Genomic DNA, 21,968 nt, shown 5'->3' on the forward strand with positions numbered 1-21,968 from the left:
TTCTCTGTCCTCTTTCCCCTCCCCCCTTTCCTATCGCTCTTTTGACACCCCAACCTTCTTTCTCTCCCCCATCCCATTAGCTGATTGCCTGTGCACCATCATGCGCCATGAAATCTGCTGGAGGGTTGTCAGGGAGCTACAAGAGGGACGGACAAGAGAGCCTTTGACCTTTTCCTCCCCTTGTCCCTTCATCCTTATCTCCATCCCTCTCTCATGTGAGCTCAGCCTCCTTTAGTTCTTCCTTCTTTCTTTTCGTCTCTGCTTCACCTGCTGATGAGGAGAGGTTCTCGTCAGCAGACCTGACCTTGTAGAAAGACCCACTAATGAAGATTGGGCAGCGCTCTGCTGTCCAGAATGACTCATGTCTAACTGTGGACTGTCGGCCAAAACACCAGGTGTCATATTCTGTGAAGTTCCAGTGCACTTGTTAAATGAACAGGGGGGAAATATGGAGAGTAAATTGGCAAAGGAGCAAAGCTGACGGTGGTATTTCTCCTCACCGGCATTAAATGAATAGTATTTGTTTCACAGGGTTAGTTATTAAGTGATCTGCCATCTCTGTGCAGTGTGAGCATGATGCACTGAAGTTCTTTACTCCATCCAGAGCTTAACATTTGTCTGTAGTCAGCGAGTGGCGTGCATAAACACAGAGAGTGATGGATTTATTCTCATGTGCTGTTTGTTTCTGCTTGACACGCGGGAGTCAGTTAATTGTTTGGCGCCTGTCTTTCAAAAAATAAACAGTGTGAGGAGGGAGACAGGAGCAGATGTGGAAGGTTAATGAGCAGAGGAAAATCTTTCTGTGGAATAGAGAGGAGCAGATGGAGAGGAAAAGTAAAATCACACGAGCCGAGTATAAGAGATTCATTCTGCTCAGACGATGGCAGGTAAACGGTGCAAGCTACAATGGGAAAAGACAAAACATTCACCATGAGCGTCTGTCCTCCTGTCGTCCCTTCGTTAAATGCACCGGGCGGCACGGAGCCTTCCCCACAATTCACTTCCATCCCTTCTATAAATAACCTTTCTTGTACAGGACTCGCTGGCACAACATTTTCTGATTGCAGTGATACGTAAAGCTCCTCTCCCCCTCTCTCTCTGGGCTGGTGTCCATGGCAGCCGTTGTCGGTCACTCCTTGGTCACTGTTAAGGATGCACTTTAATTGGTGCATCTTTAATAAGGAAGTCGGAAGAGCGAAGAACATTCTGCACTCGCAGCAGTTTGTCTCCACTAAAATCTGAGTGAGAAAAGACATTTTGTGCATCCGTGTCCTCAGTCTTCTGCAGCATAATTATAATGTGACGTGTGGCCTTTTTTTTTGCTTATTTCCATCTGCTAAACATGTAGTGAAAATGTCTTTATAAAAAAGGAACTTCCTCATACGTCCCTGCAATGTCACCAGCTATTTCTATAGTTTATTCCTGCCTGTCTAATTTAACACACACATGAAAGTGAAGATAGTCTTGGATGATAAAAACTGCATCAATCCAATCACAGAGGGGTTTAATAAATCAGTGTTACATAAAAGAAATCAATCTCCAACAAAAACGTTATTCAAATGTTACGCTCATGTTGGTGTGTAAGACTGATGTAAACAATATGTACCTTGAAGTGTCAGATAAATCTCTTTATCAGATTGTGACTCTTTATCTAATTTCAAACGTTTCCCTCTCTAGTAAATCAAATTAACAGAATTTCCCCACAGCTAAATTCTGACTCTGTTCTGGTCCTCAGGTTCGGGGTGTTTGAGTTCCTCAGTAACCGTGCGAGGGATGAGTCCGGTCGCCTGGACAGCACCAGAGGCCTGCTGTGTGGGCTCGGAGCCGGGGTGCTGGAGGCGATCCTGGTCGTCTGTCCCATGGAAACTGTCAAGGTATATTACTAACTGATCTGTGGTCAGATTTCTGATGGGGAAGTGTCCCCTCCAGCTTAAATGCGAATGAAACAGCGGCGCACTGTGATTTGTGTGTCTTCTAATTTCCGGACGATCACGTTTTATGCACCAAAGAAATAAACATAACATTGATACTGTACAACATCTTACAGCTGTTACTTTCTGAGCCAGGACATTACAGTACTAATAATCATCTACACAGAATAAGTCAGAAGACACATAACAATATTCTTCAAAGAGATAAACTGGTTAAAGTATATATGTTTGTCACTAAAAGCAAATACTCAACCAGAGTAGACATTAATTAAACTTTTCAGTCATAACACTGTCTTTGTGAAAATGTTGATGAAAGAATCTAAAGTAGACCTTGTATATTCCCTGAACTCAGTCTCTCTGAAGAAAGCCAGACATCACATTTGTGTTGCTTTCACCAGCTTGTGTGTCTCTCTTCTCTGCAGCAGCATTACTTTCTGATGATCATCCTGTTCCCTTCATTTCTTATCTCCCAAGGTAAAATTCATTCACGACCAGACTTCAGCCAACCCTAAATACAAGGGATTCTTCCACGGAGTCAAAGAGATCGTCAGAGTGCAGGGTAAAGACTGCATGTGGTTCACCTGACATCTGCTGGTCAGACAAGGGCGGTGTCGCCCAAACCGTACTGTTCAGTCCATGGTGTTGTTCACTTTGATTGAAAAAATCCTGGTGACTTTATCCTTGTTTATTTGCCTGGACAGGAATAAGAGGAACGTACCAGGGTCTCACTGCCACGGTCCTCAAACAAGGCTCCAACCAGGCCATTCGCTTCTATGTGATGACCTCCCTCAAAAACTGGTACAAAGGTCAGTCTATTTTCAGTAGTGACAGACTGATAAAGACTTCTGGGTGTTGATGCCAAAACCGATATTGAAGAGTAAACAATTCCCAATACTGCTATATGATTAAGATGTCTTAATTAAACCCTAATGACAAAGAAATTGAACTTAGGCTTGATATTTTACAATTTAACCATAAACCTTATCATAGATACCCATAAATAAAAAGAAAACAAATATAAAACACAATATATAGAACTTGAATTAAGAAAATAAGCAGCTTTCTTTTCACGTAAAATATAAAAACTAAATGCGTGTTTTCTGCATTTTTTATTCTGTTTTCATGTCTGTGAAAGGCTCATATCAGACAGAATCATCCCTCGACCAATATATCAGATGGATTCTAATATTAAGACGTGTACTTATTTGTTTGTTATCACAAAAAGGTGCTCGAGAAAATGTTGTTTTAGTCAATCTTTAGAAATATATAGATAATGTGGACTATATAAGGATGCAGTGTAATATGAGGATTAGTATATAAGGATTGTATAGAAGTGGAACATAGTAGTCCAAAGTGTAGGCAGAGATCTCCTGCAGGGTTTTACCAGCCCTCCACCCTGTTTAAAACCATAGGACTGATTTAGAACCGAAGCATCGAGCGACCACCTGACTCTCCTGTCCCTTCACCAGGTGATAACCCCAACAAAACCATCAATCCCCTGTTGACTGGAGCCTTTGGAGCCACAGCAGGAGCAGCCAGCGTGTTTGGAAACACGCCGCTAGATGTCATCAAGACTCGGATGCAGGTACATAAAATGAACGTTTCTTCCTCGTGCGTTCTGCTGGTGTCCTCGTTTGAACTCAAAGTCGACATCTGACAGCGTCTCTCGTTTTCTCTCTGAAGGGTCTTGAAGCACATAAATATAAAAGCACGTGGGACTGCGCCGTGAAGATCATGAGACACGAGGGCTTGGCAGCGTGAGTACGCCTCCACTTTGTTTAGTCTGGAGTCACAGCAGGTTTCTCCCTTTAATCCTTTAAACACAACAGGCCCTCGTTGCTTTCTCAGCTTACAAGTTCTACTGTGAACGCTGCATGTGAAGCACCCAGTGGCCTTATGTCATCCTTTGTATCAAACATCTGTACTGACTTTACAATAAAAACACACTTAATGTCAATTAGACCCATTCATTTTTACCCTCTGAAACTTTCATGGTCCATCGTAGGTGGTCAGTCAGAATTTTACTGTTCCGAAAACAGTGAAAAGATATTACGGAGGAGTATTAGGGCCGGGCACAAGAAAATAAATGAGCTTTTCTATTGGCATTTTGAGAAATTTGTGCTAATGCTGCTTCTTTGATAGATTCTAAAAAAGTTTGACTTTAATCTCGAAAGCACAAGTTTATTTTCGATGTATAAAATTGTGGGGGAAAAATCCTCTGGTTAAAAGTCTCACTTTAAAATAAAATAAAAATATTGTCTTTGTCTTCTGTCAATAAATAAACACTGATTATATCTTATATTCACTACTCCCTGTCTGTCTGCAGTTTTTATAAAGGGACGGTTCCTCGTCTGGGCCGCGTGTGTCTGGACGTGGCCATCGTTTTCATCATCTATGAGGAGGTGGTGAAGGCCCTGAACACGGTCTGGAAGACGGACTGAGCCGCTGGATGCGCAGAAAGGCCTCCCGGGCACGAGACACAGATCTGAGTTCAGCAGACGTCTCCTGTATCATACACCCAGCTGCTGAGGGGCTGAGACGGGGAGGTGAGCTTGGATCAGTGTCTTGTGCTGACCAGGAGGCTGAGGAGTCACAGGAGGCTCAGTGTCGCTCACATCTGGACAGCTGCAGAACACCTGATCAAACCAAGGGTCAACTTTACAAAGTGGGATTATAAAATCAGTCAAATAACTTTGAAAAAGATGCATCACATTATTCCTTCACGGCTACTTTTAAAGAACAAGTTTTCAGAAATTTCCTCACATTTTTCAAGTTATCTAGTTCAATGTCTTTCTAAACCTGCTTTGTAAAATATTCCCTCGGTGAAGAATATGACATCTCACCATTCACAGCTGGTTTACTGATGTTTACTGCGAGTACACAGGTGTCACACTGGATTGTCTTGATTTATTGTTGCTCTCTGTCTCCTCAAAATGGTTTTAAACCCAGAGGAGCCCGACTGCAGCTCATATAAACTGTGGTAACTTCCATAACTAAGCCTTTAACAGAATGATTTTACATTTATAATGTGCCAATTATTTTTCTAAAGCGTGGATTCTGATTTAGTTAAATAACAGCGTTATAGTTTTCTTATAATATATATTATATATTTTATTCATGTGCCAAATGCCAAACCTGGTATACTGTAAAGGTGTGTTCAGAGTGAGAACACATCTCAAAGTCTAATGATCTTAACCAGAAAAGAGAAAATATTATAATGATTCATATTGTCAAATTCTCTATATATGTCTATATGTATTTATGGAAAGTTAAAGGATGCAGGTGGTTCAGAGACTTTTAGAGAGATTTAGTCTTTATCAGGTCTGGGTGTTAAGGTGTTTAGGTAATTAGGAAAATATTTTAGTGTGTAAAAGATCCAACAACACTGAGTCATACACTAAGTAACTTCGGACGTTAATTCCCGCTCAGTGGAAGCATGTAAATCAGGTTATATACGTTTCCCACAGCTGGAATTTATTCATCTTCTGAATACATTAGAAGCAGTCTTCACTATACCAGTGATTCCCACCCTGGGGGTTGGGACCCCTCCAAGATAATTCATTGCAAAGGAAAGAAGAAAAATATGTTTCTACTAATATTATGTTCATTATTTTCAGTCATGCAAGTCAGCAATGCTGGCTTCAACTGTAAAGGGGTCTCCCACCAAAAAGGTTGATAATCACATTGTTCAAATCCATTGGCAGTTCATTCAGTTTTGTTTTTTTCACGTCTCACTTATGTGCCTTTTGCTCTTCTGTTTGTTGGCTAATGCTACTTCAGAAATATCCTCATCTATGAGCGACCTGTTAAACTGTAGAAATTTTACATTTCTGTAGCTCAGTTGTATTTACATACATATATTATTTATTGTTTTTATAATAAGGCATTTTATTCCTCTTTGTTCCATCACTAGTGATGTGAATACAGTTAAAATATGTGTCTTACAATAATGATTGTATTAAAACACTGATGGATTATACTCCCATGTTGCTGAAATAATCACATTTACTGTATTTTTCTGTTTGGCTAAAAAAACAAAAAAAACTTGCGTTCCAAACAGACAAAAGATCAAGAGAGAATGTTATTGTTGTTGAAGATAAATGTATTTCATGTATGTGTGTATATGTGTGTGTGTGGTTCTTTAGGAGGAATTTCGTGCAATAAACACCGTCTTTAGTCTGTGCTTAATGTAAAGTCCTTTGTTGTGGGAGGGGATTTCAAAACTCATTAAAAAGGTATCTGAAAGCTAGAAAGCATGAAGCCTGGCTGTTGTTTTTACCCTCCCTCCCTCTCTGCTTCGTCTGTTGTTCTGTCCCTCTGCTACAATGGATCATATCGGGGCAAACCATGGGGGGCAGGTAGGGGAGGAATCGGACAGGGAAGTCATTGTTCCAGTTTGGCTCATTTAGAGGGATTCAACTATCATTTCTATCTGATCTCTCATAGTCTCTCATTCACTCACACACACATGTGCCCATTAATGAAGATTAAAATGTCCAGTTCTGTTTCTAAACCTCTCGCAGAGGTGTCTATTAAACTGTACAATCATTTTGAAACAACCAGTACCACGATGTTCAGCCTCTGGTGTAATGTTCCGTTTTTTTAAATGACTTTATAGACGTAAAATGGTTTCAAAACATCATCAACAACATGGAGGCAGAGTATCTTGCAGGGATATATAGGCTACATAGCAAACATGTAGTGAAGTTGATATAAATATAAGAATAAATTAGCATTAAAATGGAAAATACCCAAGTAAAGTTTCTAAGAAGCTTATTTTGCTCTACAGGTGTGAGTGTGAAGGTGTCGGACGGTGGAGCATCAGTGAACCACTCAGCAGAATAATGGTCCATAATGGAATGACAGCATGAAGTGGTGAGACTCAAAGACAAATACACGATGAGAACTCCATCTTAAACACTAGGGGGAGCTGTTGCCAGAGACTCAAACACATCTGTGATCCTCTCCCTCCTTCATCCTCCGGCACACTCACCTCAGTGATGAGAGACGCCTCCTCTCTCCCTTCATATCTGTACAATAGGTCTTTATGAGGAGGCTCAGAGCCCCCACCAGCCTCCCTTCATCCTAACATCATCACCCCCCTCCTCCCCCATCTCTCCCCTCTGCTGCTGGAGACAAGATTGTTTCAAAAGAGAGAAAGAAAAAAAAAAAACCTCTCATCATCTTAAGACTCAGGCATCAAACTTACAACAGCTCAGGTTGAAACTCATTAAACTTGTTCTGCCTGTGTACGTCAGTGGCTCTGAACCATTGAGACTTAAGGAATCATGACAATCCAGATGTGATCACAAATTGTAAACGTATTCTAAAAAGGAGCCTTGTGAGTCGGTTACAGTCTGATAGGTTGGATGCACACAGGTCACTTCCATATTGGTATAGAATTGCTGAACAATTTAATTTGACCGTTTTACAAAATAATATCACATCTCAAATGGTGTTGATGCTGAAAATTTAAAGTTCACCTACCACAGGTTGTGTTTCCTTTTTTTCTTTGAAAGACTTTTGCCTGGTTATTGAACAACTCTCACATTTTGCAAACAGGGTTTTCTGGTCATAGATGTGTATTTGTTCTATCAAGATAAAATACCAACCTTTTCGAAACTGATCAGTAAAACACGGGATCTTTATTTCTGCCTTTCGGGAAATATTGAAATAAATTGATGGTTTCATATGGCAACACTTAGATGAGAGAGAGTCTCCTTGTGAGAGTCTCTCACATCGTAGCTTATTACATTAATGTGAAGGTGACGTTTTTTTTAAACAACATGTTTCCCCTTATTATTAGGAATTCGAAGAGGTTGTAATTTAAAGAAAAGCTGTGTTACCCCACTGGGTGTTTGGGGGATGGGGGTTCAGACCCCAACCATTGCATTACCCATTATCTCATGTATGTTTTTGCACAATATTTGCTCTATATGAAGCAATGCATTTAATATGTAACGTTTTCTGATATTCAAACTTGGTCAAAACTGTGTGATTTCCCCACTTATCAGGATATAAATGGTCTCGTGCCTCTCTCGTGCTGCTGCTCTTTTACAGTAGCCTGTATCCCATCGCTCAGTTTCTCCTCCACAGCCTCCATTCACTCGGAGCCGGTGAAGTGGAAGTAATCTCATTGTTCTCCAGTCTTTCTCTCGATAGGCTGACTTCTGCGGGATCAGTGGAGGTGGTTGTGATGCTGCAGCTCAACAGGGACCACTTCACTCTCTACAAGCGGCTGCGGACTGAACCGTGTTCCAGTAAATCTCTCTTTTATTTAATAATATTTATAAAGTGGCCGCGCCGCTGTCCGTGGTGCTGAATGCGTTTTTCCTGATCGGGAGCTCAAACTGATCTGAAAGGTTTTAGGTGTAACTCTGCATCGCTGCTTGCAGACATTTGAGTGAATACACCTGAGACGCACTTGTCTTTTCACTTGTGCGCACAGCAGTTTTTGGATTCCTGGAATTAGTTTGTCGTCCCAGCTTTGGTGCAACAGTGCGAGTCACTATAAATGTCTATATATGTGTATCTTTTGCACATATTAGTGGTCCAACACATTGTTAGGGAATATTTTACTTAATTCTGTGCTTTTTTTGGGACATATTGCGCAAACAAGCCAGAGAGAGAGAGAGAGAGAGAGAGAGAGAGAGAGAGAGAGAGAGAGGTTGTACTGTAAGTCTTTCCCAATAACCAACAGTAGCTCCAAGGGGCGGTGTCCGACAGAGGAGGAGAGCTGGTGCGCACACAAGCTCCACTTTTACGCATCAGTTGTTCAAACGCAGCGGTCATCTCGTTCCTCTCCTCGTCAATGGGACCATGTTGCACTTGGATTCTATATAGAAACCACCATCTGTGTCGTGATAGTATCATCTAGTTTCAAGCACGACCAAAAGTGAAGGATACACCACCAGCAGAGTGCGTGCGTGTGGAGCAAGTGGACCCAGAGAAGTTTTCCGTCATGGGAGCGCGTGGATGGAGCTCGGCGCGTCTTGGCTTCGTCGTTTGTGGATATTTGGCGTTTTTCTGCGCGGAGATTGTTCCACGGGCTGAGGCGGGCTGCGGGGAGAGGGAGAGCCCGAACTGCTGCACCGGCCGGAATAACGACTGCTCCGAGTACAGCAAGAGAAAAACTGTGTGCTACTGTGATACCTACTGTCAGAAGACCGGAGACTGCTGCGAGGACTATCAGCGTGTGTGCCAAATATCTGGTGAGTTGCTTGTTCTATGAAATCTGACGTCAAAATAACTTCAGGTAACTTTTAATACAGTTAACACATGTACTGTAGAGAATGTGTATCCTGTCCAGAGACACTTGTTGTTCCTTGTTGTCCAGTTAGAGCCAGGGATGGCTGGCAGTGAGGTGACACAGAGACAGTGAGACATACTACACATAGCTGTCTCCAGTGCGCCCATTACGGCTGTTTGTTTTAAGTGGGAAGTCAGAGATGACCATTACAGGGGAATCCACTGTCTTCGTGGTGCAGTGTTTCCCAACAGCAGGTTGTGTTTATGTGTTTTCAAGTTTGTAGGCTTGACCCTTGGCCTTCACATCAAAGCTACAAATTGCACAACCTGAAATGGCTGGAAAGCCGAGTGAGTGATCACCACAAAGAACAAACGAACTATAAACACCTCTTTGAGTCATGAAATTAAAGTTGTTCTCAGACTCCTAAAATGTGAGTGAAGGTAACCTCTTCCCTCATCATCCCCGGCTGCTGCTATATAAGGACAAATGAGGGAGCGGACACCATGGAAACCAGACTGCCAAAGATGGTCAGGATTTGAGCCGAGCTGTGTGTCTGAGATGTAACACACGGGGGAAACAGTCAGACCTGAAACCGAGGCTGCTCTTACAGTACACTGAAGCATCTCAAGTTCACGAGCACTTTATGTGTGTATGAGTACACTCAGGGTGACCCTCACCTTAAGTGCACACTAACAAGCACCTGCAGGGACCATGCGACGAGTCAAAGAGCTTTTAAAATCACATTGTTTACCTGGATATGTGTTGGAGAGGGGAAAAGGCTTAATCTCTGAGAAGTGTGTACAAAATACTGTGATGGAAGTACTAGTACACTTTTTTAAACCTCACTGTTTACGGCAACAACATCTGAACCACTTGTTAATCCCCAACTGAACCATTGTTTTGCACATTTGAATGACTTTCCTTCCATACTTGAATACTTCACATTATAACTAGTCTCATGTAGCATATGGCTTTATCAACATTTGAATGCATTGTCACAACTTGAGAAAACCTTTATTTCAGGTAAAATTCAGTAGATTTTCAGTAAAAGCAAATCTGTATGTTGAAGGGAATATAAATCCCCAACTCTGATTTTGTGTTATTGTATTTGTAGAGACAAATAATCCATCTAGTAAAGCATGATTGGACTTTTCTAATCAATCCACAATTTTCATCTGGATTGCTTTATGTTAAATAGAAGAAAAGTTTGGCTGTAGTGTTGATTAAATGTGACATCTTGACCAGTAAGCTAAAACAAACTAAAACGCAATAATCACTCTTCAGGTGTGCAGAGATTCTAAGATACTGTGACAATCTAACGTTTTTACACAGAATATTGCACAAACACAAAGTTCTGTTTATGCTGTCTTGAAGTGAAGTTTCTCCGTATAACACACTCTGCATTGCTCTCATGTTGCCCTCAGTTAAAAGAAATATGTAGAGACAGCGTTCATCGTCCAGCTGAGTGGACTCCAGGTATCACATTATCCATCCCATGTGTCTGCCAAGTTGAAACTGAACAGATTAAGCACAGGAAAGGACCTCGGGTCAGTGTTGAGTCATCACTGTACCGTGCAACAGCAGCTGGTCCCTCAGAGGTCAGCTCACGGCTGCCATGTGCATCGGTTCGATCCCGTGCCAGATCAGCACCGTGTCGCTCCGATGTGATACAGCTCAGAAGAGAAGACCAGAGTCACATGATGGTGCCCCTGCAGATGTCACAGGTTGAACAGTGTTTTCCAGACAACTGTGGCTACTGTGAACCAAGAAATATCTTTTAGGAAGTTTTTGCGTTCTTGTCTTGGAACGAGACTGTGACCTTTGAACCCTGCGTGGTCCAGTGAGCAGCGAGCACCTTGACCTCCGGAGCATCCTTACAGTGTAAACACCGCCTGCATCTTGTGGCTCGGGCTCAATTCCATCAAAACACCCTGATATTTTCTCACCCACATTTACACCAAGACTTTATCTGAGGCTCTGTAACGCATCAAGCAGTCTGTCTGTGGGCCGTCTGTCACTGTCTGTAATTAACACGTGTCAGCTGAAGCCGAGCAAAGAGCGTGGAGTGGGTGACATCAGAGGAGAGACAGAGAACGCAGCAGCAGACTGTTTGTACCACTTGGACCCAAACTCTCGAAGCTCTTCAGCGAGCGATACCGTTCTCTCCGGAGATGTTGCTCTAATGAAGTATTGAAGCAGGAATGTGTTGCTGTGAGTAAACAGTGTGGAGGATGTTCCTGTGCACGGCGGCAGACAAGAGTCAGATGTTGCTGCCGTTACGAGCTGTGAGGAGTCGACTTAAAACAAGCAGAGTTTGTGATGGAATGTTTAGAGGAAAAAATAATCCTCCCTACAACACACGTTCTGCTGCAAGTCTGGCAAAGCTCAGTGGATATTTCGAATCATCAACAATGGGCAAACGTTACTTTCTAAAAGGGAATAAAGTCTTTGTGCACTTGACTGAACGTCCCACTCACTGGGCTGATTTTAGGCTTAAGATAGAAGTTGGGGTGTTTGTGGAAACATGTTCAAAAGGTTTTTGGATGCATTGGAAACTACAGGAATGAATAATGGAGTTGCCGAGCTGTGCTGACTTTAATGTCAACATTCAAGTTAACTCTGGTTATCATCCATAACAATACGTATATTTCACCCCTGTCCGTTTGTTTGTTGGATTGTAAACAAGATTACACAAAATCTGCCGGAGGGATTATCACAAAACTTGGTGGAAGGATTCAGTATAGGTCAGGAAAGAATCCAGTAAATGTAGGTGTGGTTCTGGGATTTTAATATTGATGATAAAACAATATTGATGATAAAACAATATTGATGATAAAACCCCAATTGTGTCCAATTTGGTGCAGATCAAAATAAAGGTATAAGGGTAAAACTAAACATATAAATATTTTTGCCTGGCTAGGGAAGGTTAATTATTATGTAATTGGTGTATTGGTGTATTATGTAATTGGTGCATCTTCAACAACAGATGTGAGACACTTTTTTTGGGGCCTAAATTATTCTGGGCCCTTGCTTTCTTTTCCTCATTCTATAGCTACAGGGTCACTGAGGGTAGCCAAACGGCATTCTGGGAAATAAAGGAAATGACTGAGGCAGAAGTGGAGGAGGAGGCAGGTTAAGAGGATGAACCAAAAGCACCACAAGGCACCTCTTAGGTTTAGAGCGCTGGATGTCACAAATTAATTACCCTCTATTACTTTTTTATCACATCATTTTCATCTCTGCTTCACACCAAGTCTGTAGTTCCTCGTTCCTCTTCACAAACTCCTCTCCTCTCCCCGCCGCCGGTGGAGTCTGGTAATTCTCATTTCGGCAGGATGACATATTGTAGCCTCTGCCTCAGATACACAAGGGGTTTGCCCATCATTCATCTGTCTCCCCTGCTGGCTCTTCTGCTTCTCTTCCTTTCCTCCAGGGCACAGTATGTTGTCATACCTCCATGTTTGCTTCTGTCCATCCAGCTTCCCTCCCTCCTTCTCCTCCTCGCTTCCCACATGTTCTTTAACCTTTACCGCTATGAATAGTGGATGTTTTTGCCAAGCTTGACTGCAGTGAGCCAGCTGCTGGAGACAGCTTACCGTCATGTTTCTGCAGGTAGGAGCCAGTGTTCAGGATGGATGCATGAGTTTGTGTATCATGTCTGCGGATATAATCCTTATAATAAAGTGTCGGGAGGCCACGTGATGCAAACGTCACATTCGGTCCTGTTATTTCAAAAGAAAACCTGACCCAGCTGTGTTTGGAATGAATCCTTTTAATGAGTTGGTTTGGTTGGCTCCTGTTTTCAAGGTGTCTACAGGAAACATTTATGCACTAACCTGTTATTAGGGCTCAGTCCCGTGTCCTTCACCCCTATTAACAGGCTTATGGTGTTGCCGAACATTATAGGGCTTGTCTGATGGGACCGCGGCCCAGCACTTCCCTTTGGGAGGGAGACTGTGGAGGTTTTGAGGTGCAGTGGTCCTCCAGAGCAGCTCGACATCTGGGTCCCATCAGAGAGGAGGTGGGGTGGGGGGGAGGCGGTGGCCCGAGGAGGGGGAGCAAAAGTGGAAAGCTGGTCCACAAAAAAAAAAGGAGACAGATGGAGGAGAAAGAACAAGGGAGAGAGTGGGACAAAGTGATAAAGGGAGAAGAAGATAAAGCAAATTGGGCGTGCAGGACTGATACCTCTTTTGTCGCGAAACCCTAAAATGGAAGCAGGATTCAAGGAGAGGGAGAGGAAAAGCAAAGGAATGCAAATGGGAAGAAGCAAGATAGTGCACCATTATCTGACTGTAACAAGTGTGAGAGGAGACTGGCTGACAAGTTGGGAGATAAAAGTGCTGATGCTGGGTACACATTCAGGACCACAGTGTTTCAGAATACGTGGTGTTTGTCTGAAGCTCTGCCAGCTGCCACGAGAATTAGCCACGCTCCAACAAACTCTGTCCAAGCAAAGACTCAACTGTTTCAATGGGATCCCTGCATTTATAGTAAGTAGCTGATTGAGAAAAACACCTTCAGGGTCTTTAATTTCAGTGAAATACGTTTATTTTACACTCAAAACAAATGATGCCTCGCACATTAACGTTAAACAATAAAGTTAAACTTACACATAAATATATGAATCCAACACACAGTTTATTTGATCAAATCACTCTCAAGTTATTTGATTTGTTTACTCTAACTCAATAAATAAATTGTAATAAAGTTACTTGGAACTTTAATATGTAATTTGTTCTGACACTTTAACCTTGTGCTTCAAAAGATTAGAGCAGACACGTCGACAGATAAAACTGTCTCCTTCAAGATAAAACGTTTTCAAACACTTTGTAAAAGTATCAGCTCATTGAAAAAAAACAAAAGCTTAACTTGCTGACAACGAGCGCCATTTGTTTCCTGTATGAGGGTCAGAGGTCAGAGGTGCTGGCGTACTTTCCAGTTGGGGACTTTCTCTTCAACAATGGAAACAGGGGACACTGTGAGCTGTAGTGAGGGTCAGGCTGTGTCAGGCTGTCAGCAGGGTTATCATGTGCTCGGTGGGACTGTCGCAGCGGTGGTACCAGAGAGAGGGAGAGAGAGCTGTGGACCACCACAGTTTGGTAATTACCTTGTGACCTCTGGTGGCTTGGGGGGGCCGACCGGCTGAGACTTCCAGACAGAGCCTGAGTCCTGTTTGCAAGTATGTCTGTGTCAACCAGCCTTGTTTCGCTTCTGGTTGCTGGAACTCTACTGGTTTCATTGCACCCTCTTCCTCAGCAGTTCCTCTGCCATGTTTGATCGTGTTTTCGTCCCGCTATGAAAAACAGCAACATAGAAACTGGTCCTGTGAACGTGAGAGGATGTAGGAGAGGGAAGGAAAGGCGAGGAGACGGGAGCAAGGATAAGAAGAGGAGGTGGAGGAGGAGGAGGAGGAGGAGGAGGCGGTCTGGGGAGGAAGTTGATACGGTTGTGGGGTTTTGATGCGATCACGCCCTTCAGTGATCTCTCAAGAAACTCTACACAGAGAAACGTGTACGTCTGTTGGTTTTAGGGCGATGACTGAGGATGGAACAAGTCCAAGTGGGTGGGTTTATCTGACAGGACTTGTTTTCGATGTGTGTGTGTGTGTGTGTATGTGTGTGTGTGTGGTGATCTGGGAAAGGCGAGTGTCAGGTGGGCAGCACTAATGTGCAGGAATGCAGAGATTCCACAGTGGCTTTGTGGATCGGCTGTGTCACTGAGACAGCCACCCCCCTCTCCGAAACCCCAACAGGACCATGGGAATGAACTGAACAGGCGGTACCTTGAAAGCTCCCTCTCGCTCTCTGTTTTTCTCTCACACACACACACACACACACACACACACACACACACACAGACACACACACACACGTACTTATACACTTGCAGCGTTGTACAGTGAGGGTGAGAGTGCGTTATAAAGACTTATCGGATTACATTCAGTTGTTGTGTACAGTATTCATCGTCTCCTTTTCTCTAACCTCACAAAGAAAATCCGAGCGCTCCAAACTGTGTGCACCTGCTCTCGTCAAAATATGAAGTACCACTCTGCTAATTTCCTGAAAAACCATCTTGAGTTTTACACGTGTTATGTTTGCATGTATCTATTTGTGTGTGAGCACTCAAGAGCCTTTCCCCTTCTTTGTTTATCCGTTCATGAAGGCTGCACTTCCTCCCCAAAACAAGGCCGTTCAATGTTTTCACTATTAAATGTGTGTGTGTGTGTGTGTGTGTGTTGGACCAGGCCTGATTGCAGCTGGAGACTCTTGGCTCTGATCAGAGGAGCCATCTGACTAATACAGCTTCCTCTCAGCCTGATGTAATTGCCATGTAATGCCCAGTGAACAGGGGGAGCCTGATTGCTGCTGCTGCTGCTGCTGCTGTGTTTATGTGTTATGTTGTATTTGTGTGTGCATGTGTGTTTAAGTGTGGGCCAGAGGGAAACACAGGATGCAAAATAAGACCCTTATTTAAATGCCCCCCCCACTCATCTGACCTGGGTCGCAGACTTCCTGAGTCTGGGGGTTTGGACTGGTCTGAGATTAGTCGATGGTAATGAGCCGGTCCCTCTGCACCCACGTACCTGAGTAAACGCTCCGTGCAATGTCATGCGGGCCTGTGTCTGGGTGTGTGTTGCAGCTCACACTCTCAGTCATGCAGTAAGACATGGCAGGACCGATTAGGGAATGAATTATCTGCAGTAAGGCAGCATTCATTCCTCAGCATTAAAGACGTGTAATGCTATCACAGCTGGAGCTTGTCAGGGTGGTAAAATATGTTTCTTTCTCGACTGCACTTTACATTCAACTTGAAACTAAATTTAACGTTGAATAAACATTTTACTACAATCACACTCAGTAGATCTCAACCGTCAAGGCCCAACAGTCCCTTTAAATTCCATCAAGCTGCATCAGATAAAACACATTTAAAGATATCAGTTCCCTGAATATTACAGATTTTTTTCATCTGCATCCATGAATTATTCCCAAAAATTGCCTCTCGACAATAAAATTCCTGAATCCGCCCCCTGTCTTGACCCATATCACATCCTTCCACCAAGTTTCGTGGTAATCCATCCTGTAGTGTTTTCATAATCCTGTCAAGTAACAAGAGACAAACAAACAAACACAGACCAAAACATTCAACCAAACTTTAACCAAAAACAAGTAGAAGAGGGTTTAGATGATTTATTTATTTATTTTACTCCTTATTTCATGTTTCTGATGCTGTTTATCAAATAAAACCCTCAGATGATCTGTGTATTTTCCTGCTTCCCTAGCAGCCATTGACTGTGTGGTGGGATCATGGGGTCCCTGGTCATCATGCACGTCTCCGTGTGGAGTCGGCAGCACAGAGAGGAGTCGCCAAGTTTCTGTTCCCCCCAGAAACGGAGGCACGCCCTGTCCAGACCTCAAGCAGCGTCGAGGATGCTTCGGAAACAACGCCATATGCAGCACTGCCAAAGGTCAGAACATGACTTTTACTATGTGTCCACAGGCGCTCATGCACGCACCGACTCCTGCTCTGAAGGCTGTCACATTTCAGTTTGGTATTTCAGTATTCTCTGGGGTACGTCTCTCTCCCCCTCCGGTTTTACTCTAAGCAACACATCTGCGCACATCTGTTCCGAAGCCTTATCTCCAGCTGTACTGTTTCAAACGCCTCCGTTATGCTCTTTATGTTGAAGCACTTTACTGGTGATAAAACACCAGAACACAAATCAACACTTACAAGGAAAGACTTCCGTTGAACACAGAGTTCCACTGCACATCACATCACTTTAATGAATTAATAAACGATTAAATAATAAGTCATTTTGAGTCATGTATGTGCAACTAGATGCTGCTTCCACACAGTGTGCTTATCTGACTTCCACCTCTCCATCCCCACACCTGACTTTCAGAGGTGGCGAAGATCCTGCCTGACTCTTTCAAGAGGAACTTCAAAGACCCGTGGAGACGACCACACATGCTGATGAAGGAGGAGAAGGCCAGGTAAGGCCTCTATTATCAGTCTGCAAACAAACACACGGCTCTGCTCACCGCTGACCCGGCTCAACTGGATTTCCTCCGTACGACCGGCTTCCATGTGCAATCAGTGCAGAGAGGAAGTCATTGCAGCTGAACTGTGTCAAGTGTTGAAAGATCCGTCTGCACTGAGACTGTGATTCTGATCCTTACAGCAAAGATTTTATATGAGAATTTCAGATAACTGTTTTTATTTGACTCCAGCCCTGAGCCCCGAGGCTGCAGGTTGAAGCTTCTCTGTTAGAGCCTCATATCAGTGTTTCCTTGGTCACTTTAAATCCCCAAAAGATTAGAGAGGACCAAGGCCAAGGTTGCCATAGCGAGCATCACCTTGAAAGTGCTTTGACTATGTAACATGACCGCCGTCTCTGAAGATTTGCATCATGAGCTGACCTTTTCTGATAAGGCAGCTCTAATCCGTGTGAAGGTAAGGCCGTCCTGCGCAGACGTCGTCTTTGACCTGCTCTGATTGCTGATGTTCTCAGAGATGGAAAAATCAAAGAGCGAGGAATAAAACCCTGGCAGGTTCCCTGACGGCCCTCGTTCTTTTTACACTGATTAAATTGGACATTGGAAACCTTTGTTTTGACTGAAGCACAAAGCATCAGGGGATTGGACGCACATTACTCATAAATGTTAGAAATTATACGGTTGATACAGAGTTCAGGTTTCACACAGACACCTGGTGCTTTGACCGGTCACTTGTGTTCTCATGTGTTTACACGAGATGAAATGATGATCCTACAGTTGTCATCATTATCTTCGTGAAATTATCCGAAGGAGTAATATTTCACAGAGATTCAGAAGTTATCCTGTAGTTCTTAATAGAAAGACCTGTTCTAATTCCCGGAAGATATTAAATCGATCAGGGATTAAGGCATGAAGGTATTTAATATGACAGGACAGTATTTTAGTGGTATACATGAAAATGTACAGCATTTATAGTTGGTTAGGTTTTGCAGCATAAATAAGTTAAAGTCTAATAAAGAGAAGGGGAAAGGGGAAATTCCACTGCAGCGGCTGTGTGTGTGTGTGTGTGTGTGTGTGTGTGTGTGTGTGTGTGTGTGTGTGTGTTTGTGTGTGTTTGTGTGTGTGTGTGTGTGAACAAACTTGTTATTCCAGTATAATTTCTAAAAAGATCCCAAATACTTATGCTAATGAAAAACTTCCAACAGAATCCATTTAGCATAACATATACGTTTAAGGTTTCTTAGATATCTTTACTCGACCTTGTCCACTTTGATCATTCACTACTTTTTATTCGCATTTGCTCCAAATCAGATCTGACTAATGACACTGCATAATAATAGAAGTCCCTGGTGGACAATGTCCGGGATTCTTTCTGAGAATGTTTTCTTTGATGATACAGCCAACAGGGTCACGGTGTTTTGTCACAGCTGACTGAATCACAGACAAAATAAATAGTGCAGGAGGTTAAAGCGTCTGCCAGAGAACACAGTGATCAGCAAAAACAAGACTTTATTATTGTTCCCAGTGCACAGACTGAGCTGTGTTGATGTCAGGGAACAGCCGGTGACTCTGCTGGATCATCTTCAAATGGAGCAGATCTCTTATCAGCAACTTTTATTTGGTCGAGTGCAGCTTGCTGGGTTGGATCACTGCTTGGCTTTTGTCAGTCAAGCCAAGCTGGATTGATTAAACAGCAGGGAGGAGGAGGAGGAGGAGGAGGAGGCCTGTGTCTGTCTCACTTTATTTTGACTGTTGATGTTGTAGAGGCAGACGTGAGTGAATGATTAAAGTTCAAAACTCAGAGAGAAACCAAGGCCCATAGTGCACTCATCCCACAGATCTGGAAATGAAGGATGAGGATTTGTTCTGGATCTATCCCCAGTACCTCAGTTACACATTGTAGGGTCCTAGCGCTATTTTCTACCAAATAGTAGCTGAGGATATATGACATTATGTTTGTCTTTCTTCTCTCTGTGCTTGCAGTTACTGTGTGTACCTGCGGGTGAAACAGGCCAGTGCAGCATGTAAACTCAAACTGTGGAGTGCTCAGCTGGTGAGAGAGAGGCTGGTCTGCGCTGAGTGTCAGAGCGATGCCATGTCGAAGTCGGACCGCTGTGGAGGTGACGGCCGGGAGAGCACCAGGTAAACCCAGCAAGAGACTGAAGATACGTTCACCCACTGAGTTCACATCAGTTTAAGAGCCCATGAGTTCAAACTAATTATTATATGTTTTAGGTCTGTGCTTGTAGTTAAAGGTGCAGAATGCTGAATGTCTATGGGATCAAATAGAAGGGACACACCTTCCAGAACCTTTGTCAATATGTAACTTACAGCACAAATCTGTGTTTGACAGATCATCAATCTGTGACAAATTTAAACAGAGTTGCTAACTTGCTAACTGACCCCATAGATACACAATCACATGTTGAGCTATAAGCTAAAGTCAGCGTGTGCAGAGCCATTAAAAGAAAATTCGTCTCAGATTGTATAATGGGAAAAAATAGTTCCTCCCAAAAGTGATTTTGCTGGGTATTGGGTACAGATATAGTAAATGCTAAATATTCATACCTAATAAAACAAAATAAAATAATGTAAAATGTAAAAAATATCATGTAAAATATTCTTCAAATATCAATGCTCTGATACAGTAAAGCCACTGTGTGTATAACTTTGGGCTGAAAGCAACAACTTTGCGCTTTTATTGTTTCCCAACATAAAAATCCATCAGAATAATATGAAACCTGCGATAATCACCTCAACCTCTCACAAAAAGTGGATTTTTATGCATCAAATGAAGAAATGAAAAATACTTTTGAAATACTTAATGCATACAATGTAGTGTAATGAACAAGTCACGTGTCTGATGCAGTGGTTTTATTCCCAGAACGTTCTGGGCAGCAGCTTCCGTCCCAGGATGTCACGGCTCCTGGGTCCGGGAGTCGTCTTCAGAGGGCTGCCGCTGTCCTCCCTACTCCGTGCTCTTTGTGTGAGCCGACGTTCGAACCCCAGACATCCGTGTGCAGGGACGACATTCCCCTCGACGCCTCCTGCTCACTGTGGAGCGCCCTGCCAGCCAAGCCACACCCCTCCAATCCAGGTCCCTGGATGGGTAACTCAAGGAGATCAACAGCATCCTGCCACTTTTTGTTTTTTTCACCTCATACTCTGTACTGTATAAACTATTACTATAAGCACACAGAAATCGTTTTGCATTTAACTTCAGATTTCACAGCCACATTATGTACTTTTTTCTCCTATAAAGCACAGCAACATCTAAATACCTTTTTACCTCTCAATCTTTGCTATCTACCTCCATCAATGCAAATGCATTTGTTAATGCATAATGTATAAATATATAAATATATTATTTTGCTTTATACATTTTCTACTTTTGATTGTTTATGTGTAATGTATATGTGTCTATATAGCTACACTTGTTGTATCCAACAGTTTAAACGCCAAACACCCAGTTTAAGCCCCGATTCACAGGGCCCTAAATCACCTGCTGGCTAGAGATGCTGAAAACTGGTTCAAATTTTATCCATCGCTAGAATCCTTAAGCCAATATATGTGTATTTTTACCGTTTTGTCCCTGTGATCATTTCTTTTTTAACAAAACATGAATGCCAGCAAGTCAAGGTGAATATCAGGTATTGATTCTCAGGTGCTTAGATTTGTGTCTCTGTCTCCCATCGAGCTTCCTCGTTCACGTCTGCCTCTTCTCACGGCGAGTCACTGATGTTTCTAAGTGTTTATAAAGTGACTCACTGCTGAAATCAGTCCCATCTGTTTAGACCTAATATTGTTGGAGAGGAAAAAAGAGCCATTTAAGAGAATTTCACTCTGGTTCTCTCTGTCCTCGGTGGCCAAGACTGAAAGGAACGGCTTCGTCAATGTTTTCTCTGTCTCACTGGCTGTTTTTACGAAAAATCCTTTTAGATTCGCGAGAGAGTTTAATCCAATTAGAGTATCTTCCAATACAAGTATCCCCATTTTGATAATCAGCAAAGTGTCCTCCCACCTCCTCGCCCTGCTCTTCCTTTTCTTCTCTCAAAGAAACTGTCGAAAAAATACAAATTCCCCCACATCTCTTGTACCGCTGGTTTTATACGAGGACTCGTGTAGAGCCGGTAAAACGCTTTCCTCCCTGGAACTCTGTGACTTTCTCTCCCATGTCTGTGCCTGTGTTTGTGTGTTTATTTATTATAAAACAAGCGATGATTTTATTAGTGCAGCGCAGCATACTCTGTACACTGTCCATTAGTAAGAAAATAAACAACTATACTGTCACCTTCCCTCCCTCCCTTGTCATATTTTTCTCATGTGGGTGTTTCACTGCGTCACGGCACATAGATCCATCAATAACACAGTTTTTCTTTACACAGGCCGAGCATTTCTGACTTCTCCCCTCTACAATTACCACCATGAGCGCAGCACTGCTCCGTTTGACCAGTGTTTACATGCAGCGGCTCACAGTTAAAAGGAGAACACACGCAACTTGTGCCCATCAACACATTTCTCTTGCATTCCTGGCATTCTTACCTCTGGTGTAAATGGGATGACGACAAGCAAAATGTCGGCTAATGTGTATAATCATGCATTTCAGCCACATTCTCCTGCAATTTGGGGTTTGCTCTCGTTATGTAAGTGTCAGATATGATGTGTGGACGGACGAAACAAGTGGCTGAGACGCTGGACGGCTCAAATCATGTCAAAGTACTTCTTTCTCTGGTGTTTAACCAAGAGGGTAAAGAGGATGAGTGATGTAAAGAGACATTAGGGAAACATTTG

At 42.9% G+C, this 21,968-nt stretch overlaps 2 protein-coding genes across 4 annotated transcripts in view; both read left to right on the top strand.

Moving 5' to 3' along the window:
* The window catches only part of si:dkey-178e17.1 (tricarboxylate transport protein B, mitochondrial), an 18,699-nt gene extending 12,515 nt beyond the window's left edge, over positions 1-6,184 (top strand). The window contains exons 4-9 of the mRNA XM_035165203.2: positions 1,736-1,874; positions 2,406-2,490; positions 2,633-2,737; positions 3,401-3,516; positions 3,615-3,688; positions 4,258-6,184. Coding sequence (XP_035021094.1) covers positions 1,736-1,874; positions 2,406-2,490; positions 2,633-2,737; positions 3,401-3,516; positions 3,615-3,688; positions 4,258-4,372 — 634 coding nt within the window. The 3' untranslated portion in view covers positions 4,373-6,184. The remainder of the gene's footprint in view (positions 1-1,735; positions 1,875-2,405; positions 2,491-2,632; positions 2,738-3,400; positions 3,517-3,614; positions 3,689-4,257) is intronic.
* A 1,945-nt stretch (positions 6,185-8,129) lies between these two features.
* si:dkey-178e17.3 (somatomedin-B and thrombospondin type-1 domain-containing protein) lies at positions 8,130-21,467 on the top strand. 3 transcript variants are annotated; one of them, XM_035164912.2, is made up of 5 exons: positions 8,130-9,142; positions 16,678-16,749; positions 17,084-17,174; positions 19,161-19,319; positions 20,062-21,467. In XM_035164912.2, the coding sequence occupies exons 1-5, from the start codon at positions 8,893-8,895 to the stop codon at positions 20,165-20,167; spliced, it is 678 nt and encodes a 225-aa protein (XP_035020803.1). In that variant the 5' UTR covers positions 8,130-8,892; the 3' UTR covers positions 20,168-21,467. The 3 variants fall into 3 exon arrangements, with proteins under 3 accessions (XP_035020803.1, XP_035020802.1, XP_035020801.1); XM_035164911.2 differs by lacking the exon at positions 16,678-16,749 and adding an exon at positions 16,463-16,645 and having other exon boundaries at positions 8,136-9,142; XM_035164910.2 differs by lacking the exon at positions 16,678-16,749 and adding an exon at positions 16,460-16,645 and having other exon boundaries at positions 8,138-9,142.
* Positions 21,468-21,968: the final 501 nt, after the last annotated feature.

This window comes from Hippoglossus stenolepis, chromosome 9, assembly GCF_022539355.2.
Source record: "Hippoglossus stenolepis isolate QCI-W04-F060 chromosome 9, HSTE1.2, whole genome shotgun sequence".
Classification (NCBI taxonomy): domain Eukaryota; kingdom Metazoa; phylum Chordata; class Actinopteri; order Pleuronectiformes; family Pleuronectidae; genus Hippoglossus; species Hippoglossus stenolepis.